General features: G+C 50.9%; 1 protein-coding gene across 1 annotated transcript; it reads left to right on the top strand.

Annotated features, from left to right (window-relative positions):
* The first annotated feature begins 12,264 nt into the window (after window positions 1–12,264).
* WFIKKN2 (WAP, follistatin/kazal, immunoglobulin, kunitz and netrin domain containing 2) lies at window positions 12,265–20,218 on the top strand. The gene is made up of 2 exons (XM_020914237.2): window positions 12,265–14,759; window positions 17,285–20,218. Exons 1-2 carry the CDS (start codon window positions 14,556–14,558, stop codon window positions 18,803–18,805), a joined length of 1,725 nt encoding a protein of 574 aa, XP_020769896.1. The 5' UTR covers window positions 12,265–14,555; the 3' UTR covers window positions 18,806–20,218.
* The last annotated feature ends 3,763 nt before the right edge of the window (window positions 20,219–23,981 follow it).

The raw sequence follows: 23,981 nt of genomic DNA, 5'->3' as shown, positions 1-23,981 counted from the left end.
TATAAAACTGTTGTTTCAATTGTGTGTAGGAATATGAATTCTGCATCACAAATAAAGGCTATTTCTTACTATGTGTTTCAGTCAAAACATGTGAAATCCCAGGGATTACAGATTAAAATTGGGCTTGGAAAAAATAAAAATAAAAAAAATAAATAAACAAAATTGGGCTTGGTCCAGCTCAGCCCCTTCTTTAGTACCTGTTTCCCGAAAGCTTGTCCAATGCCACCAGCTCTCCTGCCTTACAGGGTAGAGCAAGGCTTTTGCTACTGGGTTCAATTTTCAACTACTGTGGTCACTCAAAGCCTGTTGGATGTCTTTATTTTAAGACCATCTAGACCATGAGGCTCTGTAAAAGAGTAAATCAACAAAGAGAATATACTTCTGGGAAGCAACTAAGAGTAGTTTCAGTTCAGTCATTCAGTCGTGTCTGACTATTTGCGACCCCAAGAACTGCAGCAGACCAGGTTTTCCTGTCCATTACCAAGCCTGGCGTGCTGCAGTCCATGGGGTCACAAAGAGTTGGACAGAGTAGTTTAGGAGGAACTAAAAGGGCCAGGTCATGGCAGTTGTGCAAATTAGGCATTGACCTCTGGCCTTTGGGATCAGGTAGAGTGAGTTCACAGGTTTGTACAACTCCGCAGTTTGTACAACTCTGTATAACTCTATAGTTGACTATACAAGTCCTGTTGTTCACTGGGCATGAAAGTTTTCAGTGAGGTCCAGCAGGTGTCTGGCATCTGAGTCACTTAAAACTTGTGGCCCTTTACCAGCCTCAGCTTGACTGAAGGAAGCTGTGATGAAACCTAACAGTTGCGTTTTCCTCAGCAAGCTTCCTATGAGGAAAATTTCTTTTTCACTTTCTGGGGCAGCACCTGTTCCTCCTCCATCTTTCCCTTCCCATCTCTGCTCCTTCCTACATAAATTTCATTACTGAAAGAAGGCAGAGGGCGATCCCTAGCCTGTCAGTCCAAGCTTCCATGGGGCTGTTTCTCTGCCAACTGGCTGTCACTTCCAGGAACCAGGCACAGCTTGTATATCCTAAGTTTGGTCTGGGAGCAGAGTGTGACTCCCTCTGTTCTGTGTGATGGTAACCCGGAGCCCACATGAGAAGTATGGGTTCCTGCCCATTGCCTCTTTTCAACATCCGATACTTGGGACCTTTCAGTCACAGGGGCATAGTCCAGCCTTAAAATTAAGTCCAAACCCCTCGCCACAGTCTAATGCCCATTAGGATCTAATCCCTGCCTTCCTTGGCAGACTGGGGCCACCAGCTACTTCTCTCTTTCTCTGGGCTCCAGCCATGGCAGACTTGCCTTTGACCTGCCTAAGGTTTTTTTCACTTCAGTTAGATCCTGTTTCTTCTGACTGACCCATTCTTCCTCTCCTTGGATGTCCCCTGCCTCCTGGACTCCTTCCTAGCATGCTTCAGCTATAATTGGATTCTTGACTATATAATGAGCTGTTCTACACCTTTCTCTCTACCTAGACTGTAGGCCTCCTGAGGTCAAGGACTATATTCCTGGTTTATATCTCTACTGTTTCATACAAAGCCTGACACATAGCAGGCATAAAATCAATTTTTACTGAGTGAACGACTATCGAATGATAACGTCCTTTCCCTGAGACTGTCCCAGCAGCCCTCCCAAAATCATCTCAATATTTGTTATGTTACAAATCATACAACAATTCACCCTCCCACCTAAACCACTTTTCCCACTACTTGTCTCAGTGTCTGGGTTCAGTCTTCATCCAGATTTGGGGCAGTGGACTTGAACTCATCCCCAAAGCTCTGGCATCACTGACACCAGCCTCTGTTCCTTCCTTAGACAGGGCTCAGTTTTTGAGATGTTCACTGTCAAAAGAGTTGAGTTAAAGATCCCTTCTCCAGGCAACCCCTTTGCCCAGCTTCTCCCTTGAGACTGCAGCCATCAGTAAGCCCCATATGACAAAGCTGATCACACCCACTGCCGTGCAGAGCACCCTGTCAGCTTCTAGGGGCTTATGGGGCCACCTCAGTCCAGCTTTATCATAGCTCACTGGTATCCCACAGAACTGCAGGCATCTCTGAGAATTCTCATCCATCTTTACCTAACATCACATTGTCCTGCATGTCAATTGACTTCAATCCTAAAAGCAGAAACTACTTTACATGGCAGACAAGACCAAGGGTTGCAAAATGAAACACCTCACCAGCCAATGGGTCCTAGGAATGGTCCCTGTAGCAGATATTGTGGATTACTTACCCCCAAACCAACCACAACTCCATTCTCCCTGTTGCAAAGCTGGAATCATCACCTTTCCAGGCTCCCTTGTAGCTAGAGTCATGTGACACCATCCTTGCTGAAGTGCTGTGGCCTGAGGTTCTTAGAAGTCTTCCAGAATTCCCTGGTGGTCTGGTGGTTGAGAATCCACCTGCCAATGCAGGGGATGTGGGTTTGATCCCTGATCTAAGAAGATTCTGCATACAGCCAGGCATCTGAACCTGCATACCACAACTACTGAAGCCCATGTGCCCTAGAGCCTGTGCTCTGCAACAAGAGAATTCACCACAATGAGAAACCTGCACGCTGCAATGAGAGAGTAGCCCCCATTTGCTGCAACTAGGGAAAGCCCACTTGGAGCAACGAAGACCCAGTGCAGGCAAGAAATACAATAAATAAACTAAAAAGTATGTAGAGCTATTGTACTAAAAGGAAAAAAAAAGGCAAGAAGTCTTCCCTCCCTGAATAAACAAATGTAGTTCCAGGGGTTTTGACTCTTCCCCTATTCTGGGTCCAGAATGAGGAAGTATCAAGGGGAGTAGCCATCATCAGACATTAAGGGCAAAAGCCACATGCTGAAGGTGACAGGAAAGATAAGAACCACAGCCCTGATAAATTAGCCAAGCTGCCTTGAACTTCTTATTCCATGAGAAAATTTAATTTCTAATTATTTAAGCCGCAGCTGCTCAGGCTTTGTTACATGCTGCCAAATGCACTCCTAACTGACAGTTATTTTGACTGCTTGTCTCTAACCCTCGGATCACTGGACGACTCCTGCCAAAAAAGTCCTGGCCTGTGTCTCCTCCTTACCCAGCAGCCATGCCGTGACTCCCATCCATAGCCACTTCCTCTGGACCACTGCCTTAGTTCACCCACACCAATGCCAACTGTGACGCTTCCTAAGGGGCTAGACCCACACCCAGGTTGTCAACCCCTCACTGCTGCTGGTGCCCGAAGCTCTGTCACCAGCTGACTCTGGGTCCCTGGCAAGATAAATGTTGTCTTTATGGTTCACAGTGTGATCCAGGCTTGGGCTCCCCAAGGTGTAGATGGCCCACCCCCTCACCTCTGGACTGCCCCGGTGACCCTTTTTTTTGGTCTTGTCCCAAAGCGGTGGTTTTTTTTGAACAATTTAGGCAGAGGGAATGGCCTAAACTAAGATTTAGACAGCATGATAGAAAGGGAAAAAACATTCTAGTTTGCTCAGGACTAAGGAGTCTCCTGGGATGCCAGAGTTTCAGTGCCAAAACCGGGCCAGTTCCAGGCAAACCAGGATGGCTGGTCACCCTGGTGGGATGCTCAGAGGCCATCAGTACTTCTGTATAGCTGGAACCTGCAGGGTGAGCAACGAGGCTGGAGAGGTGGCAGGGTCAGCTCTCAGCGGGCTCCCTGGGCCATTTAATCCTGACCAGGAGGGGCCATTCAAGAGTTTGAGGCAGGTATATAAGTTTCCTAGGGCCGCCATAATAAATTACCACAAACTTGGTGGCTCAAGACAACACATTTATTTTCTGGAGGCCAGAAGCCCTAAACCAAGGTGTCAGTGGGGCTGCATTTCCTCCAAAGGCTCCAGAGCAGGATCATTTTCTTGCCTATTCTAGCTGCTGATGGCTCAGGCATCTCTGGGCTTATGATAACATTGCTCTAATCTCTGCTTCCATCTTTAATGGCCTGCCCTCCTTCTGTGTCTCAGCCTTCTTCTGCCTTTTTCTTTTAAAGACACCTGTCACTGGATTCAGGACCCTCTTGGATAATCCAGAATGGTCTTATTTCAAGATCCTTAACTTAATCCTATCTGCAAAGACCTTTTTCCTAAATAAGTTCACATTCATGATTTCAGGTGTTAGGACATGGACATATCTTTGTCGGGGGGGGGCTACCATTCAACTTGGACTTGCCCGACGGCTCAGTGGTAAAGAAAGCTGCCTGCAATGCAGGAGACACAGGAGACAAGAGTTCGATCCCTGGGTCAGGAAGGTCCTCTGGAGGAGGAAATGACAACCCACCCCAGTATTCTTGCCTGGACAATCCCATGGACAGAGGAGCCTGGTGGGCTCTAGTCTATGGGGTAGCAAAGAGACAAGACTGAGCAGCTGAGCACGTACGCGCACACACATGCCATTCAACCCACTGCAACAGGGAGACATGTTCAGTTTTGGAATTAAAACGGTAACTCTGGAAGCAGAGAAGAATATGGTTGAAGAGGGGCTCTTCGCTGCTAAATATGACGTCAGGGAGGCCTGGAGAGAAGCAGAGGGATGCATAAGTGAAGAGCAGCGTGGGAGCTGTGGTGGGTCCCAGTGGGCACCTTCTTTCTACCCCTATGGCTGCCCACGTGATGTCCAGACTTTCTCTGACCCCACTGCCCAGGCCTGCTCCTTGCAGACTCCAGTACCTTTTTGCCTCGGCTTGGCTGATGGGCCCAGGGGTGGCTGTACCCTACCTGGCCTGACTTAGAGCTGGTCTCTGGAGTCCTGATTTACAGCCCTAGGACTACCTTGTCACTCTCAGGGGTGACAGACACCAGCAATGCTCACTCTTGTCCTGTAAGCACATGGTCTGCTTGACAAATCCATTCATTCATGGGACCATCCATTCGTTCCTCCAATGCACATCGGTTCAGTGTGTGCTCTCTGCTGGAGCCATGCACCAGACACAGTCTCTGCTTGCCAGGAGTTTCTAGGCCAGTCTGGATGATAGATGAGAAAGTAACTTCAGCACTACACAAACTATGCCCAGGTCTACCACAGGCAATCCCAGGAGGGTCACTGGGCTAGGGTGTACTCAGAGGGCCTCAAATGTGGATTTTTAAAAATTAATTTTTATTGAAGTATAGTTACTTTTGGCTTCCCTGATGGCTCAGTGGTAAAGAATCAATCTGTGATGCAGGAGATGTGGGTTCTATCCCTGAGTCAGGAAGATGCCCTGGAGAAGGAAATGGCAACCCACTCCAGTATTCTTGCCTGGAGAATCCCACAGACAGAGGAGCCTGGTGGGCTACAAACAGTCCATAAGGTCACAAAAGAATTGGACATGACTTAGTAACTAAAAAATAATAGTTGCTTTATAATGTTTCTAGCTGTACAGCAAAGTGAATCAGTCATAGGTATACATGTATCCCCTCTTTTATGGATTTCCTTCCCATTTATGTCACCACAGAGCATTGAGTATAGTTTCCTGTGCTATACAGTAGCTTTTCATTAGCTAGCTATCTTATACATAGTATCAATAGTGTATATATGTCAATCCCAGTCTTCCAATTCATCCCAACCCTTCCTTCTCCACTTGGTAACCCTAAGCTTGTTCTCTATACCTGTGACTCTATTTCGGCTTTGCAAATAAGTTCAACCTCACCATTCTCTAGATTCCACATACAAGCCACATTTTATTAGTTTTTCTTTTTCTGACTTACCTTACTCTGTATGACCATCTCTAGTTCCATCCACATCTCTGCAAATGGCACTATTTTGTTCTTTTTTATGGCTGAGTAACATTTCATTGTATGGACTTTTTTTTTAAATCGAAGCATAGTTCATTCACAATATTGCATTAGTTTCAGGGGTATAGCAAACTAATTCATATGTATGTATGTGTGTGTGTGTCATACATTTTGTTTAGTCACTAAGTTGTGTTCAACTCTTTGTGACTCCATGGACTACAGTATACCAGGTTCCTCTGCCATCCACTGTCTCCCAGAGTTTGCTCAAATTCATGTCCATTGAGTTGGTCATCCATATCCATTGAGTTGGATGAGTAAGCATCTCATCCTCTGCCACCCTCTTCTTTTGTCTTCCATCTTTCCCAGAATCAGAGTCTTTTCCTATGAGTTGGCTCTTCACATCAGGTGGCCAAAGTATTGGAGCTTCAGCTTCAGCATCAGTCCTCCCAATGAACTTTCAGGGTTGATTTCCTTTAGCATTGATTGGTCTGATCTCCTTGCTGTCCAAGGGACTCTCAAGAGTCTTCTCCAGCAGCACAGTTTTAAAGCATCAGTTCTTTGGTGCTCAACCTTCTTTGTGGTTCAACTCTCACATTCATGCATGAATACTGGAAAAAACATAACTTTGACTGTAAAGATCTTTGTCAGCAAGGATCTTTGTTGGCAAAGTGATGTCTCTACTTTTTAATATACTGCTTAGGTTTATCATAGCTTTTCTTCTGAGGAGCAAGCATCTTTTAATTTCATGGCTGCACTGATTTTGGAGGCCAACAAGATAAAATCTGTCACCTGTCACTGATTTCCATTTTTTCCCGTCTATTTGCCATGAAGTGATGGGACCAGATGCCATGATATTAGCTTTTTGAATGTTGAGTTTTAAGCCAGCTTTTTCCACTTTCCTCCTTTACCTTCATCAAGAGGCTCTTTAGTTCCTCTTCACTTTCTGCCATTAGGATGGTATAATCTGCGTATCTGAGGTTATTGATATTTCTCCCCTCAATCTTGATTCCAGCTTATGATTCATCCAGCCCGGCATTTTACACAATGTACTGTGCATATAAGTTAAATAAACCAGGTGACAATTTACAGCCTTGACGTACTTCTTTCCCTATTTGGAACCAGTCCGTTGTTCCATGTCTGGTTCTAACTATTGCTTCCTGACCCTCATACAGGTTTCTGAGGAGTTTGGTAAGGTGGTCTGGTACTCCGATCTCTTTAAGAATTTTCCAGTTTGTTGTGACCCACAGAGTCAAACACTTTAGTATAAAGCAGAAGTAGACTTTTTTTTTATGGAATTCCCTTGCTTTCTCCATGACCCAACAAATGTTGACAATTTGATCTCTGATTCCTCTGCCTTTTCTAAACCCAGCATGTACATCTGGAAATTCTTGGCTCATGTATTGATGAAGTCTAACTTGAAGGATTTTAAGCATAACTTTGCTAGCATGAAATAAGCTCAATTGTATGGTAGTTTGAACATTCTTTGGCATTGTTGTTGTTTGGAACTGGAGTAAAAACTGACCTTTTCCAGTCCTGTGGCCATTGCTGAATTTTCCAAATTTGCTGACATATTGAGTATAGCACTTTCACAGCATCTTTTAGAATTTTAAATAGCTCAGTTGGAATTCCATCGCCTCCACTGGCTTTGTTTGTAGTGAAGTGAAAGTTGCTCAGTCATGTCCAACTCTTTGCAACCCCATGGGCTGTCCATGGAATTCTCTAGGTCACAATACTGGAGTGGGTACCCTCTCCCTTCTCCAGGGAATCTTCCCAACCCAGGGATCAAACCTAGGTCTCTCTCATTGCAGGTGGATTCTTTACCAGCTGAGCCACAAATACTTCCTAAGGCCCATTTGACTTCATACTCCAGGATGTCTGATTGTAGGTGAGTGACCACACCATCATGGTTATCTGGGTCATTAAGACCTTTCTTATATAGTTCTTTTGTGTAAGCCTGCCACTTCTTCTTAATCTCCTCTGTTTCTGTTAGGTCCTTGCCATTTTTGTCCTTTATTGTGCCTATCCTTGCATGAAATATTCCCTTGATATCTTCAATTTTCTTGAAGAGATCTTTAGTCTTTCCCATTCTACTGTTTTCCTCTATTTATTTGCATTGTTCATTTAAGAAGGCCTTCTTATCTCTCCTTGCTATTCTTTGGAACTCTGCATTCAGTTGGGTATATCTCTCCCTTTCTCTCCTGCCTTTTGCGTCTCTTCCTCAGCTATTTGAAAAGCCTCCTCAGACAACCACTTTGCCTTTTTTCATTTCTTTTTCTGTGGGATGGTTTTGGTCACTGCCTCCTGTATAATGTTACAAGCTTCCATCCATAGTTCTTCAGGCACTACCAGACCTAATACCTTGAGTCTATTTGTTACCTCCACTGTATAATCAAGAGATTTGATTTAGGTCACATCTAAATGGCCTATTAGTTTTCTTTATTTTCTTCAAGTTAAGCCTAAATTTTGTAATAAGGAGTTCATGATCTAAGCCACAGTCAGCTCCAAGTCTTGTTTTTGCTGACTGTATAGAGCTTCTCCATCTTCAGCTACAAAAAATCTGATTTCACTGTTGATCATCTAGTGGTGTCCATGTGTAGAGTTGCTGGAAAAGGGTGTTTACTACGACCAGCAAAAGGAGAAGAGGGTAGCAGAGGATGAGATGGTTGGATATCATCACTGATTCAATGGACATGAACTTGGGCAAACTCTGGGAGATGATGAGTGACAGAGAGGCCTGGTGTGCGTCAGTCCATGGGGTAGCAGAGTCAGACATGTCTTGGCGACTGAACAACATGATCAGCATGTTCTCTTGACAAAGCTCTGTAGCTTTTGCAGTGCTTCATTTTGTACTCTAAGGCCAAATTTGTCTTTTATTCCAAATATCTCTTGACTTCCTACTTTTGCATTCCAATCCCCTAGGATGAAAAGGACACCATTTTTGGTGATAGTTCTTCATAGAACTGATCAGCTTCTTCAGCACTGGTGGTTGGGGCATAGGCTTGGATTACTGTAAGGTTGAACGGTTTGCCTTGGAAATGAACCGAGATCATTCTGTCGTTTTTGAGGTTGCACTCAAGTACTGCATTTCAGACTCTTGCTGATTATGAAGGCTACTCCATTTCTACTAAGGGATTCTTGCCCACAGTAGTAGATATAATGGTCATCTGAATTAAATTTACTCATTCCTGTCCATTTTAGTTCACCAATTCCTAAGATGTTGATATTCAATCTTGCCATCTCCTGCTATATTCTTTTTCAAAATTCTTTTCTATTATAGGTTATTAAAAGATACTGAATGTAGTTCCCTATGCTATATAGTAAATCTTTGTGTATCTACCTTCTGTGTGGTAATATGTATCTGTTAATCTCATATTCCTCATTTATTCCTCCCCTCCATCTATTGTGGATTTTTGACGTTATCATTTAAACCTATTTACCATTTACACAGGCACAGACATACATCCTGACACGGCTGAATGTTTAATTGCAACAGGTTTTGTATACCAGTTTTTGTTTTTGTTTGTTTTGCTTTTTTGTTTTAAAAACTTTACCTGGAACCCCCCAGGGTGATTTTGGCCTCCCTCAGCTTCTGAGGTCAGAAAGGCCTCCTGAAAGGCGCAGCTTCTAAGACGGGTTGGGAAGCAGTTGGCCAGGAGCAGACGGAATGGGCCAGGGAAGGAAAGTCTTCCGTGGGGAGGACAGCATTCACATAGGTTAAAGGGAAATCCTGTGTGGAACTTTAAAGATTGAAAGAGCCACACGGCAGCTTCCAGGGTTTGAGAGAGAAGGGAGAACCATGAGATGGAGAAGCAAACTGAGGCAGAAGTCCATGCTAGTACAGGCTAAACCAAAGTGGAGAAGCCTTCTTTAAGCCATAGGTCTTGAAATAATGATCGTTCAGGAAAGGGGCCTGTTTCTCAGTCACTGTATATTCTGTGCTGTTGGAAAGGGAACTAGGGTTGTGTCTGGTCCTAAAGGATATGTGCCCCCCTTGGCTCAGCAGCGTGAGGGTGGGCAGAGAGAACCGAATCTGAGCCGTCCTTACTTCTCTCTCATCCAAAAGGAGGAAACATGAAGCAGAGAGCTTGGGAGTGAGGAGGGTGGAGTAGTCAGGGAAGTTTGTTGGGTAGGCGAGGCCTGAATGGAATGGGGGCCATGCCCCGTTTTAGTCTCCCGGCTGGAGCCCCAGGCCCTCGCTCTCCCCCGGCAGAGTGGAGAGGGGGAGCCCCGCAGCCTTCTGGCTCCTTCCCTCTGGTGTTTGTCTTGGCTGAGAGCTGCCTGAGGATATTTGAAGCCTGTTCTGTCAAGGCAGAGCTGGAGGAGTCAGGACGAAGGATCACAGAGGAGGGAGAGGGAAGGGGCCTGAGGGGGGTTGTTCAGGGGGTCCTCTGACTCCTTGCATGGTGCTCAGCCTCAGCACCATGGAGCCTCCCGGAGAGGTGTCTGAAATCCCCAAGCTCCTTGATGCCCACTTGCTCCAGGAAGGCATTCAAGGACTCACAGTTGCCAGAAGTGTCTCCTGCTCTTGCGGTATGACCCGCAAATCTATTCAGACCCTGGCCCTCAAGCTTCCAGGGACTTGGTCCCACTAGTAGGCCCCCCTGGACTGGGCAGGCTGTAAAGAGGCCTGGCTGGCCCAGAGCACTGGCCAGGCCGCGCCAACAACCGACTTCGTCATTCTCAGATCTTGATGCAGTGCTGCCTCCCCTGAGGCCCAGGGTGGACCCTCCCATGTCCTGCTCTGCACAGATGCTGACAGGTCACGTGTCTCACAGCTGAAGGTCTCCCCTGTCTGCCTCCACCATCTGCTGAGGCCCCATAATTATTTCAAGGCCAGTACAGTCTCACTCTGAGGGGAGAGTTCACACAGCCCTGTAATGTAACCCAGGCCCTGGGCTGCTCAGGCAGGGGGTCCCCAGCTGCGTAATGAGCCGCCGGCTTTATTGAACTCCTTGGCTTGGCTCTGACTAATCACCTCCTTTAACCAAGGCTGCCTGGCCTTCTGAGAATCCATTTGAGTACCATTGCTGAGGACTTCCTTCTCCCCAGCACCCTAATTCCTGCGCCTCAAATCTGTCCTCTTCCTCAGATATGTTTAAATAACCAGGATAAGGGCAGGGAGGCCCCCAGGGGGTTGGCCTCTCTCATCCTTCTGGGAGAAAGTGTGACTGCCTCAGGTCTGGGAGCCCAAGCAGGACGGACCAGGATGGGCTGCTGCTTTGACTTTGCTGGGGCCACCTCAAGCAGAAGCCAGACCTACAGCTCCCACCCCTATCCCCTTTCCTAAATCCTTGTACTTCCCTCTCACCTCTGTTACTGAAGGCCTATGCCCCAGGAAGGAGGGCTTTAGCTGAGGAGGCATCCAAGAAGAAGTATAAGAAATAGGGTCCTGCTCAGGCTTCAAGACCCAGCCCATGTCACGGGTCCAACAGGCACCCCAGGCTTCTCCCTCCTGCCATGCCTCGGCACTTGTAAGGATGCCCAAGATTGAAAACTGCTCTTATGCTTTTGCATGTTTGTTTTCTGGCCAAGACTGTGCCCTCCCTGTGGACGAGGACTGCCATCTATCCCTGTGTACCCACAAATTAGCCCATAGTAGTTGCTTTAGAAAACATCAAGAAGGGAGCGGGAAGAGATGCTTCAAGAGGTAAGAGGTTTGGTCTGTGCATGAGGGACATGGCATCTGAGATGCTGCTTGGTGTCCCTGTGGATCTCCAGGTGTCCCCACCGTGTTTATAGCTGAAGTCATTGGAGGGAGGAGACCTGGCCCATTTAGGAAGCAATGTCAGTGTGTTGTCAATATTCTAGTGGTTTGGGAATTGTTCTGCTAAGGGTGATCTTGAGGTCAAGGGTCATCCAGAATTCTCTGTCCTGGCTGACTTCCTACTGGCTACACCTAGAGTAGGCTTTGAACCCGTCCTAGAAGGTATGAAGGGTCCATGGGCCCTCTGCCTTCCCACAGTGGTGGGGCTCTTCTGAGACAAGGTCAGGATACAGGCCCTTCCAGACAGATCTATGCCTGATTCCTTAGGGAGGGTGAAAGGCAGAGGACACCCACAAGTTCAGGCCCCTGCTCAGGCTGACCCACCGCATCTCCACTCCCCAGAGGCCTGAGTAGGTGGGAACAGACAGCTGAGCCCTCAGCTGTCCCGGGGAGTTGGTGAGCATGGGTTCCACGCCACCCTCCAGAGAAGGGCATGAAGGGAACAGAGTCAGAGGGAGCCAGATCCAGGGACTGTGGGAGAGAAGGCCCAGGAGGAGAGGACTTCAAAGCACTCCCTGAACAGCTTATAAACAAGCTGAGCTGGTGAGGCGGCCAGCAGGGGCCTTTCTGGAGGGTCTGGAAGCACGCACCGGGCTGTGTGAAGAGCAGAGGACCGGGGTCAGAGAGGGGAAGGCCAGAGCCTGGAGACCCCAGCCAGGCCCACCTCACCCCTCTGCGGCTTGGTTTCTTCTCTCATAAAACTGAGCTCACAGCCACACCTGGGTTCCCTCCGGGACTGGCGTGAGGGTCAGCATGACGATGTAGGTGAAAGTGCTGTGTGGGCGCCAAGCCCTGATCAGATGTTATTTATTATTCTGAGCTGTGTTTTGGTGGGAGACTTGGAAGGGCTAAGAGGGAGAGCTGAGTGTACTAGGGCCCCTTCTTCCCCAGTGCTGTTTTGAGAGTTCTCAGAGCAGAATGGCCGGGAGTGGGGCCTGGGCAGGGGGAAGCCCACAGCTCTCAATAGGACCGGGCTGGGCGGGGGACTCCCCCTCTCCTCCCCCACCTCTGGCCTATGTCCCTACGCACTCACCTCCCTCCTAATGGTTTCAAGTGACTCCCAAGAAATCAGCCTCCTTTTCCTAGATACCTGTCTCATGTAATGGGGCTGTGACAGTTTTTCTAACTCCTGCTCAGAAATGTGTCACTGTCCATTTCCCTTTGTGATATCAAAGGAGGCAGCACAAACCATGTTCATCAAGGGCTGTGCTGAGGCCCAACTCGGAGCAGCTGGAACACGGGTTTATGAAATTACAGGGAATTCAAAGCAGCCGGCGTCGCCTGCTGTCTGGCTTCATTACTGGGACCAGCCTCGGAGGGAAGTTTATTCCAATAATTTAGGGGATTAGGATCTGACACCCTTCATTAGCTCTTTGACATAAGCAGAAAAGACAGATCTTGCAGAATGACCCACAGACAGGAAGGACTTGGCTCAGGGGAGGAGACAATACCCTGCCCGAGAGGAAGAAGCAAAATCTTCAGGGTGGAGGGAGGGGCACGCCCTTCTACAGAGCAACTAGATGTTGGGGTCTGGCCTGAGGGAAGAGTGGTCTCAGTTTCCCCATCTGTGAAAAGATTGGGGCCGCACCCCTTTCTACTGCCCCTGGGACACAGCAGCTTGGTTACTGCTCCCCAAATCCTTTGCAGTTGGCCTTGAAAAGGTAACCTCTCTCTTCCCCGCCCCCTGGCAGCTTCTGGCTCTTTTCCTGGCTCCTTCTCCAATACAGTCCTTGATGTTTCACAAACTTCTTGTCCAGCTTGTAGAGACTAGAGTCGGGTTGCCCCTTGACAGCAGTTTGACAGCTTGGTGGGGAGGGGTGATTTCAAAGGCCCTGCAAACTAGGGTCCATGCATTAATGGTGGGGTCACATAGCTGTGTGACACAGGGCAAGTTGCTTACCCTATCTTTTCCTCAAATCTAAAATGAAGGTAGAGTTTGTTGTGAGGATTAAATGAGAAAATGCACACAGTCTGGCCCACGTTACGACCCCAGGAAATATCCTACTGCTGTTTACCAGGGGTGACCTTCTCCTTCATAAAGTGGGGAGATGACAGCCAACTGGCTCTTCCTGGGTAAAAGCTTCATGGTCGTTAGCGAGGCAGCTCGGCTGCCCAGCACTGTCCTGAGACACTGTGACCACGTAGGTTCTCTTGGAGCGGGGAGTGTGTCAGTCGAGGAGCAGGAATGTGATACGTCCCGGAGCTGGGGGAGCTGGAGCATAGCTGGTATGTGTCTCTGGAATGATTTGGGGAAAATTCACCGAAGTTGGAACTTGAGACGCAAACTACCCAGGATAGAGAGATAGGGGGCTGTCCGCACGTCCCTCCACCCTGGGACCTGGTGCTGGGGTGGGAGTCGGCTTACACAGAACAGGCTGCTCAGGCCCGCCCTGGAATGGCCGTGAACTTGTTGTTTTTCCACGTCATTTGCTCTCAGATGTACTATCGGGCCGGCGATGCTAACCCTGCGGCTGCAGGTCCCTCCTTGTAACAAGTGAGTGTGTGTTCTTCGGAGGTGGCCAACGGGAGGAGGGGGCCCGGCTGAGAGGTGGGGGGAAGGGAAGCAAGCCTCTTCATGTAGTACAGTGAGCTTGCGTGTCCTGGAGCCAGCTCCCCCCAAAGCACATGCCATTTCTGGCCCCTGAAGGGGTTAAAGGCCTCCTGGAGTCAAAAACAAGCAGGTGTCCCACCGTGCCAGATACGCCGCCTAAACTGCTTCCAGCTTTTTTTTTTTTCCTGCAACAAGTCTGTGATCAGCCACAGGACAGAGGAGCCGGCAGCCTGCCTGTGACAGGCGTCAGGTTAGCTCGCTCCCACTCGGGTGGCGCGCCCAGGACATAAATCCAGGCTCTGGCCCCGGTGCGGCTCCTCTCCAGGCACACTCCGGAGAAGGAGCTCCCTTTATCTGAGGCTCCACAGCCCGGCGGACTCCACAGACTCGGTGGAGGCAGCCTCAGCAGCCGCAGCAGCCCAAGGAGGCCCACTGGGGTGGGCAGGGCAGGTGTCTGCAGCCCTGAGGAGCAGAAGGCCCAGGGGGCCCCCAGCCCTGGCGTCCTCTCAGGGGAGGTCTCGGGCCGCCGCAGACCTCAGCATGTGGGCCCTGTGGGGCTGCCGTTCCTGGCCCCGCTGGGGGCAGCGGGCAGCCCTGCTGTTGCTGCTGCTTGGGGTACCCCCTCGAGGCCTGGCCCTGCCGCCCCTCCGATACTCTCACGCCGGCATCTGTCCCAACGACATGAATCCCAACCTCTGGGTGGATGCCCAGAGCACCTGCAAGCGGGAGTGTGAGACGGACCAGGTGAGTGTGAATCCGGAGGCCTGAGCCAGGCCAAGCAGTCTTGGTGGTGAGGCAGAGTGGGAGCTGGGTGGTGAGAACAACTCAAAACGTGAAAGAACCTGGCCCCGGGCCACATGGACATGAACAGGGTGTGATGTCTTAACTTCGAGGCCTGGAAGAAGAGATGAGCATGATGTTGGAATTTCTCAGGGGCTGGAAATCCTTGGATTCCTGGTCTCAGGTCTGCTGAGGGCTGCTCTGAGCCAGCACTATGCCAGGCACATCAGAGAGACTGGCACAACCCACCCGCAGCCTGTCAACAGGTGAGAGAGAAACTCAGGGCACTGCACTGAACTGCACAAGGCTCCAAGGCAAGGGAGGTCAGATCCGCATCCATCTGACCACAAAGCTGATGCTTCATCCAGCCTCTGGGCCACCTCTGGGGGTTAGGACCCTGACCCTGACATCAGTGCAGGCTGATGGGGAGGGTGGGCAGGAGTGGATCTGAATAGACTCTCTGGGTGTCTGTGAGAGGGAAGTGGGCTAGGTTTCAACCTGGGAGATCCCTTAAGCTTCCCAGTGCTCAGGGCAGGCCTGGATCAACCTGGTGCTAGGACAATTCTCTCCCTGCTCCTGCATTCAAGGGTTGTTCCTGTTACTTCTCTCAGGGTGAAGAGCCTGCTAGTACCTGGCACCTGCCTAGGCAGAAGTAATTCCTGACAGTCTGGCAGCTCCTGGGCTCAGGACCAGTCTGGGCATCACCAAGGGTGCTCCCTCTGCCAAATGTACATAGACTGTGAGAGCCCAGACTGGTCCTGGAGAGAGTGGCCTGTCCCTCAGAGAGCCCAGGAGACAATCCCAGCCTCTTACTGTTCATGAGCAATGGGGGAGCCGAGGGAAAGGAAGATAAAGACGGGCTGGGGTGGAAAAGTGTTCCTATCTGGCTGAGATCAGGCGGTTGGTTGGCTACATTTGTAGGCAAGGCTGTTTCAGGGGCACAGCCTGGCCTGATAAATCAGGTGGGGCTTGGAGACAGTGAGACTCTGGCTGATTTTATGTTTTGGGGAGAAGCTTCTCTGTGAGGCTGGGGACTTAGCCTATGGATACATTCTGAGCCCTTAAGTAAAAACCGTTCTGAAAATTCCCTCCAGGTTTTCTGTGCCCAGAATTACCTTCCCCTTTTCCTCAAGGACCCAGTCTTTCAGGCCTCCAAGTCCTGAAGGAGATTCCCAGGCCAGAGTCTTTAAGGAACTGGGATGCTTGGGCAAGGAGCAGGTTTTCCTGCTGCTCAGCCCCCGCCTGCCCTCACCCCCACTAGGTCCCTCTCCCTCAGAACCCGGCTCTGAGATCTGTCCATCTCTGCCCTAGAGCCTCCCTGGTGTGGCCTAGAAGCCTATGCCAAGCAAGGGCTGCAAAACAAAGTCCCCATTCTGAGCCGAGAGGGGAAAACAGTAAACAAGTCTAGCAGGCAGGCTCCACGCAGCCCTCAGCTGATGCGGCCGCATGAGGCCAGCCCTGGTGGGGAGCAGCTCACAGAGCCATGACCAGGGCTCAGGATTAGGGGCATTGCCCACATCCTGGAGAAAACACCACGTGAAATCCTTGTTTGTGTCAGCCCCAGAGCATGTTGCTAATTTTGAGGAATTAGACTAATGCCTTTCATGGCTCCACAGAGAATCAGAAGGAATTACAGCCTGGCAAGTCCTCGATGACGGCCTGGCTGACCTTTGCCACACATGGGGACTTTTTTTTTTTGCTATTGATTTCCCCATGCAAAGTCTCACATGTTGGAACTAGCACGGCCCACAGTGGTGAGACCTGATGTCCTGGGCCTGCCTTGCCTGCCCTTCCTCTAGGCTTTGGATGAACAGGGGTCAGCATGAGAGCTGCCTGATGTGTACATGTGCATTCCTTATGTACAGGCACAGCTTTGAACAGCTGTCCCAGCAGTGTCTGACTTTTCCTTCTTAGCATTTGGCCAGGGCATTCCCGATGGAAAAGACACAAAGGCAGGCTCAACTGTTCCAGGGGACACCTCACTGTGGGAATGCTAAGTTGCAGACAAAAAAACTCTCATTTCTGAATCCCATCACCTGGAGCTTGAAGTCCTTTCCCACCAGTTCCCAGCTCTGAGGGCTTGAGTGTCACCTTGCTTAGTCTTCACATTCTCATTTCATCTCATGGTAGCAGGAAGACTTTCCCTCGTGCAGTATGTGATCTGCCTCTTCCCACACTGCTCACTGTGTGACCTTGGGCAAGTTCCCTTATCTCACGGGGCCTCAGTTTTCATTGCCTGTGAAGTGAGAATGATGGCTATACCCATTGTAATGAGCATGAGATAAGTTGACAGTTGTAAACATTTTTAGAAGAGGGCCTGGCAAATAGTGGGTACTATGAATACGTTAGTTATTATATCAAAATGATTTTCTCATGATAGGTGAGCACATATTAGTTCCCTTCCCTGTAAGCCATGGGGGAAGGTGGGGGAGGCCTGTGCCCTCTCCCTTCTCCTCCTTGCTCAGACCTCTCCATCTGGCTCTCCCCAGGAGTGTGAGACTTATGAGAAGTGCTGCCCCAACGTGTGTGGGACCAAGAGCTGCGTGGCAGCCCGCTACATGGATGTGAAGGGGAAGAAGGGCCCTGTGGGCATGCCCAAGGAGGCCACATGCGACCATTTCATGTGTCTGCAGCAGGGCTCTGAATGTGACATCTGGGATGGCCAGCCAGTGTGCAAATGCAGAGATCGCTGCGAGAAGGAGCCCAGTTTTACCTGCGCCTCCGATGGCCTCACCTACTATAACCGCTGCTACATGGACGCTGAAGCCTGCTCCAAGGGCATCACACTGGCTGTCGTCACCTGCCGCTATCACTTCACCTGGCCCAACACCAGCCCTTCGCCACCGGAGACCACTGTGCATCCCACCACGGCTCCCCCAGAGACCCCTGGGCTGGACGCCACGGCCCCAGCTCTGCTCAACCACCCTGCGCACCAGTCAGTCACTGTGGGTGAGACAGTGAGCTTTCTTTGTGATGTGGTGGGCCGGCCCCGGCCCGAGATCACCTGGGAGAAGCAGCTGGAGGACCGGGAGAATGTGGTTATGAGACCCAACCATGTACGCGGCAATGTGGTGGTCACCAACATTGCCCAGCTGGTCATCTACAATGCCCAGCCCCAGGATGCTGGCATCTACACCTGCACGGCCCGCAATGCTGCTGGTGTCCTGCGTGCTGACTTCCCACTGTCGGTGGTCAGTGGGGGTCAGGCTTCAGCCACCGCAGAGAGTAGCCCCAATGGCACGGCCTTCCCCACAGCTGAGTGCCTGAAGCCCCCTGACAGTGATGATTGTGGTGAGGAGCAGACCCGCTGGTACTTTGACGCCCAAGCCAACAACTGCTTGACCTTCACCTTCGGCCATTGCCACCGCAACCGCAACCACTTTGAGACCTATGAGGCCTGCATGCTGGCCTGCATGAGTGGGTCGCTGGCCGTGTGCAGCCTGCCTGCCTTGCAGGGGCCCTGCAAGGCCTATGAGCCCCGCTGGGCCTACAACAGCCAGACGGGCCAGTGCCAGTCCTTTGTCTACGGCGGCTGCGAGGGCAACGGCAACAACTTTGAGAGCCGTGAGGACTGCGAGGAGTCCTGCCCCTTCCCTCGGGGGAACCAGCGCTGCCGGGCCTGCAAGCCAAGGCAGAAGCTCGTCACCAGCTTCTGTCGGAGTGACTTTGTTATCTTGGGCCGAATCTCCGAGCTGACCGAGGAGCCCGATTCAGGCCGTGCCCTGGTGACTGTGGACGAGGTCCTAAAGGATGAGAAGATGGGCCTCAAGTTCCTGGGCCGGGAGCCACTGGAGGTCACTCTGCTCCACATGGACTGGACCTGCCCTTGCCCCAATGTGACAGTGGGCGAGATGCCACTCATCATCATGGGCGAGGTGGACGGCGGCATGGCCATGCTGCGGCCCGACAGCTTTGTGGGAGCCTCGAGCACCCGGCGGGCTCGGAAGCTGCGTGAGGTCATGCACAAGAAAACCTGCGACGTCCTCAAGGACTTCCCAGGCTTGCAGTGAAGCCCTCTGCCCCTCCCCAGCCCTCTTTCTGATCCTCTTCTACTTACCCATTCCTGGCACCCCTCAGTCAGCAAACTGGGCAAGGTCAGATTAGACAGTCTTAGGCCAACAGGGGAAAATCAGTCAATGCATCAGTAAAAGGCCACCAGAGGATCTTAAATCAGCTTCTATTCTTTGGGTTTGATAATGGGGGGGGCATGTCTTTTTATGTGAGGGGGACAAACGAAGTCAACCGACATTTGCAGGTTATTCCTGATGACCAGTCTCCTCTGACTTTGTTATCTTCTTTTGACTGACCACTCCCTCCCCTGGCTCTCCCAGACTCCCTGCCCCTAGCCAGACTCCCAGGTAGGATTCTAGAGATGGCAACTGGCTGAATGATGGTCACAGGAATAAATGAATGAATTGGTTTGCTAAAAAGGTAGGTGGGGATAGAAAGGAGGGCCCCAGAACTAATTGGATAAACTTCCCACAGCCCCCCAGAGCACTATGAACAGAGACTACTTCATGGCAAGGGTTGTGGGAAGCGGGAAGCAGGAGGCATGATCCAGCCCAGTGCACAACTTGCCTTAAGGGAGGCTGCCAAGCAAGTCCTTTGGGTGGTGGCCAGCCTGTGCTTTGATCACGTTGGCCTAGCAGTCTCTGAGGCCACCAGTGCAAGCAGAATATGTTTGTCGTGCTTCTTCTCCCTGGCTTTATTGATTGCTTTACTGATGTTTGATTTGTTGATTCAGTTTTATTCAGTCCAAGTCAGTGGACATTTTCTGAACATTGACTGGGTGCCAGGTGATAGGACCACAGAGAGATGTTAGTTACTGTCCAGCTTACAGTGATTGAACACAAATGTCCAGATCCCAGGGCTCTCCCAGAAGCAGATTAATGGCTGGTGCTCCCAGCTGGCAAAAGATCCCTTTATCAGATAGTGTGCTCTCAGTTGCCACTGGCTCCCTCAGACATAAAGTCAACAGAAGCCCCAGGATCTGTTTTGATGGGAAGAGAAATAAAGGAGACTAGCAAGGCAGGGAGGTGGGTTGGTGAAAGAAGAAAAGAGGGAAGACCGGGAGGTAGGCTTGGGAAGGGAAAGGAATGCTGCTCGATGCTGCCATCTGGTGGTGATCTTCGGAGCTGCAGGGACCTAGAAGGAGGCTCTAGGTGTGGACTGGGAGGGCCAGTTTGAGGATGTGGCAGCTTGTTGATTTCTGTTTCTGAACTTCCAGGACAAGTCCGCTACCCCACTATTAGATTTAGGATTTGAGAAAGCCACTGTCAGCTCTTTATCTACCCCTCTTCAATCCTCATCCTTCATTATGCCCATGTCCCTCCAAAGCTGAAGAAGGTCACTGTGGGGCATTCTCATTTCTTCCTCAAATGTAGGGGGAAGATGTCAATTAAAAGCTCATAGTATCGACAGCCCTTCCCGTGTGGTTCTCTTGGGCTGATGTGTAGGTGGGAGCGGGGAGTGCTGGGCAGTGTCATTTGCTTTGGTGACCTACCTGGGGGGAGCACAGGGGGAATCTGGCCAACTGGATCCCATTTGAGTGATGGAGAGACACTGCTAACACTCCACCCATTTTGCAGCTCCAAGACTCCTTACTGTGGTGCTCACTGCAGTTCTGGGCATTAGGCACAGGAGAGCTGAGGCCAGGTGACTCACCCAGGGACTTGGGCGGGGAGGCATTCGGTGGAAGCCCAGGCGTTCTGCTTTGTATCTCAGTTCAGTCCCCTGCCCCCTCACAATAGGGGGAGACAGGAGTGGGCAGGGGGACCGTTCTGTCTGGCTGTGACTCCCTGGGGGGGGGGGGGTCTCTGGGTAAGACCTGGTCCCAAAGCCCTGGGTGCTCGGAGTGTGTGATCAGGTTTCCAGGATGCAGCAGCAGCACCTTTGGTCTCAGGGGCTCCTGGCTGCTCCCCTTCCCAGAGATGTGTTCAGGAGCCTCCAGCCAGGGCATGACCCCAGCTTGTCTGTCCCCTAGGCTGGAAGCCAGCTAAGCACGAGGGACACCTGATCCCTCTGCATTTCTCTGGTCTTTCCGGGCCACAGCCCAAAGGAAGAATTCAGGCTCAGTTCAGCCCAGTCGGGCCAATTCCTCTTTAGAGATAATTCCCTGCAATAAGGAGGGGTTGGGATCAAGAAGACAAGCTGCTCCCTGAGAGAAGAGAGGCCAGAGGAATGGGAGCTTCTCAAGTCGCCACCAAGAAAATGCTAAGCACAGAACTTAACCAAGAAGGTGTGAGCACAGGCTCAGGACCCAACCATTCAGGTCTTGAAATCTGGGACTGAGGACTTGGCTCCTCACCCTCCCTCAGATTGGGGACATACTATTGTACCTGCTTCTAGGTTGAGGTGCCCTAATAATAGCACATCACCTTAGAACCTGAGGGGGCAAGTGCCTACGTGCCAGCATCTGTCACCTCCCCACTTCCCTCCACTTGCATAGATGTGGAAGTGTGAGATTCAGGGGTCCAATCTCAGGCTTCCTCTCACAGGCTCACTGCTGACACATAGCCACAGACTTGGGGTCCCTGTCACACTCCAGCCCCACATTGACAGGGTGGGAAGGCCCAGCCTGTGGAGTCAGATCCACCTAAGGCTGAATCTGGGCTTTGACACATAGCTGCCATCTCTTTGAGCCTCAGTTTCCTCATCTGGAGGACAGAGCACTTCATGGAGACTTGGGGAGCTCTACCCTATTATCTGCACTGAAATAAAAAGCCTAGAAAACAACTTGGCACAGATGGCTGCCCCTGGGCCCCCTCCATGTCCTTGGCAGCTCCCTGGCTGAGAGCAGGCCCCCAGGACCTACAGCCCGCCCCTCGCTCTTCCATCCAGATCTCGGGTTTTGAAGGCTCAGAGACCACATAGTTTCAAATATTGTATTCTGCTGCTCAGAACTGACTACTCCACATAGGCTGATTTGGGATTTGTAAAACATAGCTACTTGGAGAAAGGGTGATAGAGAATCAATTATCCTTGTGGACCTATCACATGGCATTTGTTTTCTGTCCTTGAAACCGGTCTGTCTCTTGCTCTGTCACCCAGGCCTTACACAGGAACTGACTTCTGAAAGGTGCTCAGTACAAGATGAACTGAAATCCCAGGGCCTGGTTGCCAGGTGACCTAGAGAGGCTGCCCCACTGGGAGATTTGGCCCCAGAACATAGGGGGATTGAGCCCTCCTTCAGGTCTGAGGTCAGATTCATCTGCTTTCCTGTCTACACTGGATATTGGTTCCTCCCCTCCTTGCATCTGTTGTCTGCCCCACACCCCCCACTCCCTGCAACCCTCTGGTCTCTCCATTTGCCTCTTCAGAGGCTTGTTCTGGTGCTGGCTGTCTCTAGACCAGCCCTGAGGCCTCTGGGGCATGGCAGCTTGGCTTTTTCCACCCTCTGCCTCCCCCAGCACCTCTGGCCTTCTAGGACACTCTGTTCCATTGTCTGCCCAGCCGCTCCATAGTCTGATGTCATCCTCTGGATAGTGGGGCCAGAGAGCAGGGACCAGGGGCAGAACCTGATGAAGAAAGGGGGAGAATAAATCCACAGCCACAGAGCAGTTTCCCCAGGCTGGGGAGGATGCCCTGTGTCCAATCGTCCTGCTGTTAACATCAACACTGAGTGGGTGGTTGCTACAGTACAGGCAGTAGGTCTTGTCATCTCCATCACAAACGTGGGAGACAGAATGCTGTTTTGTAGGTGGGAAAACTGAGGTGAGAGGGGATAAGAAACTTGCCCAAGATCACCCAGCCATTAAGGGACAGAGCCAAGATTTGAACCAAGGCAGTCTGATTTCTAGGCTCTTTATGCTCATGCTACGTTGTTTCTCCCAGCATGTCACACACGCGCACACACACACAGCTCTGGGCTGGGCAGCGTGGAATCCCATCAGGAACTCAAATGTCTCCAAAGAGCCTGCCTCTCATCAGCCTCATGCACACCAGCCCATGCTTATGATCCTACGCGTCACATGGTATTTCTATCACACGCAAGAGCAGTCATGGCCTAGATTCCTGAGCCTACTCACCCTTCAGGCCTCAGCTCCTCCGGGGCCTCCATCGTCCCCAGGCTGCACAAACAATCTTCTCCCAGTTTCTGTCCCCCTTGACACTTGCACTGTTCCTTGGCCAGGGTCACTGCCTAGGGCTCTGGGGGAGGCCTGTGGGCCCAGCTGACAGAGTTCCAGAAGGATTCACTGGATGAACAAATGGCCCTGGAGCAAGGGCCATGTGGGGCACCGGGCAGCTGCAAGGGTGTGAGGGGGCTCCTCTGGGGTCTTCCCTCCTTTTTCCCAGCTCTGCTTCCTGATACTGTCCCCTCCCCCTCCCCAAGGAGTCTGAAGTCTCCCTCTGGCTCTGGGAGTGGGTGATTAATACAGGCAGGATGGAGGGCAGGGTTCCCCGGTCCTATTCTTGGCCGTGACCTCATTCTGGAATGTGCCCTGAGGTCAAGTGACACTCCTCACTCAAGTTGCATGTTAGGAGGAAGGAAGCTTAACCCTCCAGCTGGCAATGCCCAAGGGAGAGGGTAGGGGTGGCAGGTGGGCAGCCCACCACCCTCTCCTTCCCTCCTCTCTAGCTCCTATTCTAGGGTTGCGTTGGAGTCTCCATGTTCCACCCCAACTTACCCTAGGATGTGGAGCTCTGGCATCCAGGTCTCCAGCCACACCCTGGCCTCCCAGACAAGGAGAGAACGGGTTTCATCCCCAACACTTCGAGGGCTGGACCCTCCCACTGGTAGGGCCTCTTCTCAGCACATCTGTTGGGGTGAGATGAGGTACTTGGGTGTTTCCTGTCCTTTTCAAGTCTTCAGGATGCCGCCAGAGACCTGACAGGATGATGATATGCCCATCCCAATCATTTGTTTTCTGTCTTGGCGTGAGGCACACACCCAGTTCTGGCACAGGATGGTGACTGTTCTGTCTTCTTACTGTGTGAACATCCAGGAAGCAGAGACAGGGCCTGGGGTAGAAGTGAGGACCTCCAGCAGTGGGGGAGCACAGTCCTAGAAGAGAAGAGGTGGGCATTTGAGCAGGAACAACTCTTTTTTTTTTTTTTAAAGATTCCAAGTTCTGTTAATGCTGCTCTTCAGGGATCACTTAAAAAAATTTTTTTTTCTTCTTTATTGTTTTGGTTGCACTGAGGTTTTGTTGCTGCGAGTAGGTTTTCTCTAGTGGCGAGCACAGG

Source organism: Odocoileus virginianus, chromosome 17, assembly GCF_023699985.2.
Source record: "Odocoileus virginianus isolate 20LAN1187 ecotype Illinois chromosome 17, Ovbor_1.2, whole genome shotgun sequence".
In the NCBI taxonomy this organism is placed as follows: Eukaryota; Metazoa; Chordata; class Mammalia; order Artiodactyla; family Cervidae; genus Odocoileus; species Odocoileus virginianus.
This window is presented reverse-complemented; position numbering and strand designations above follow the sequence as displayed.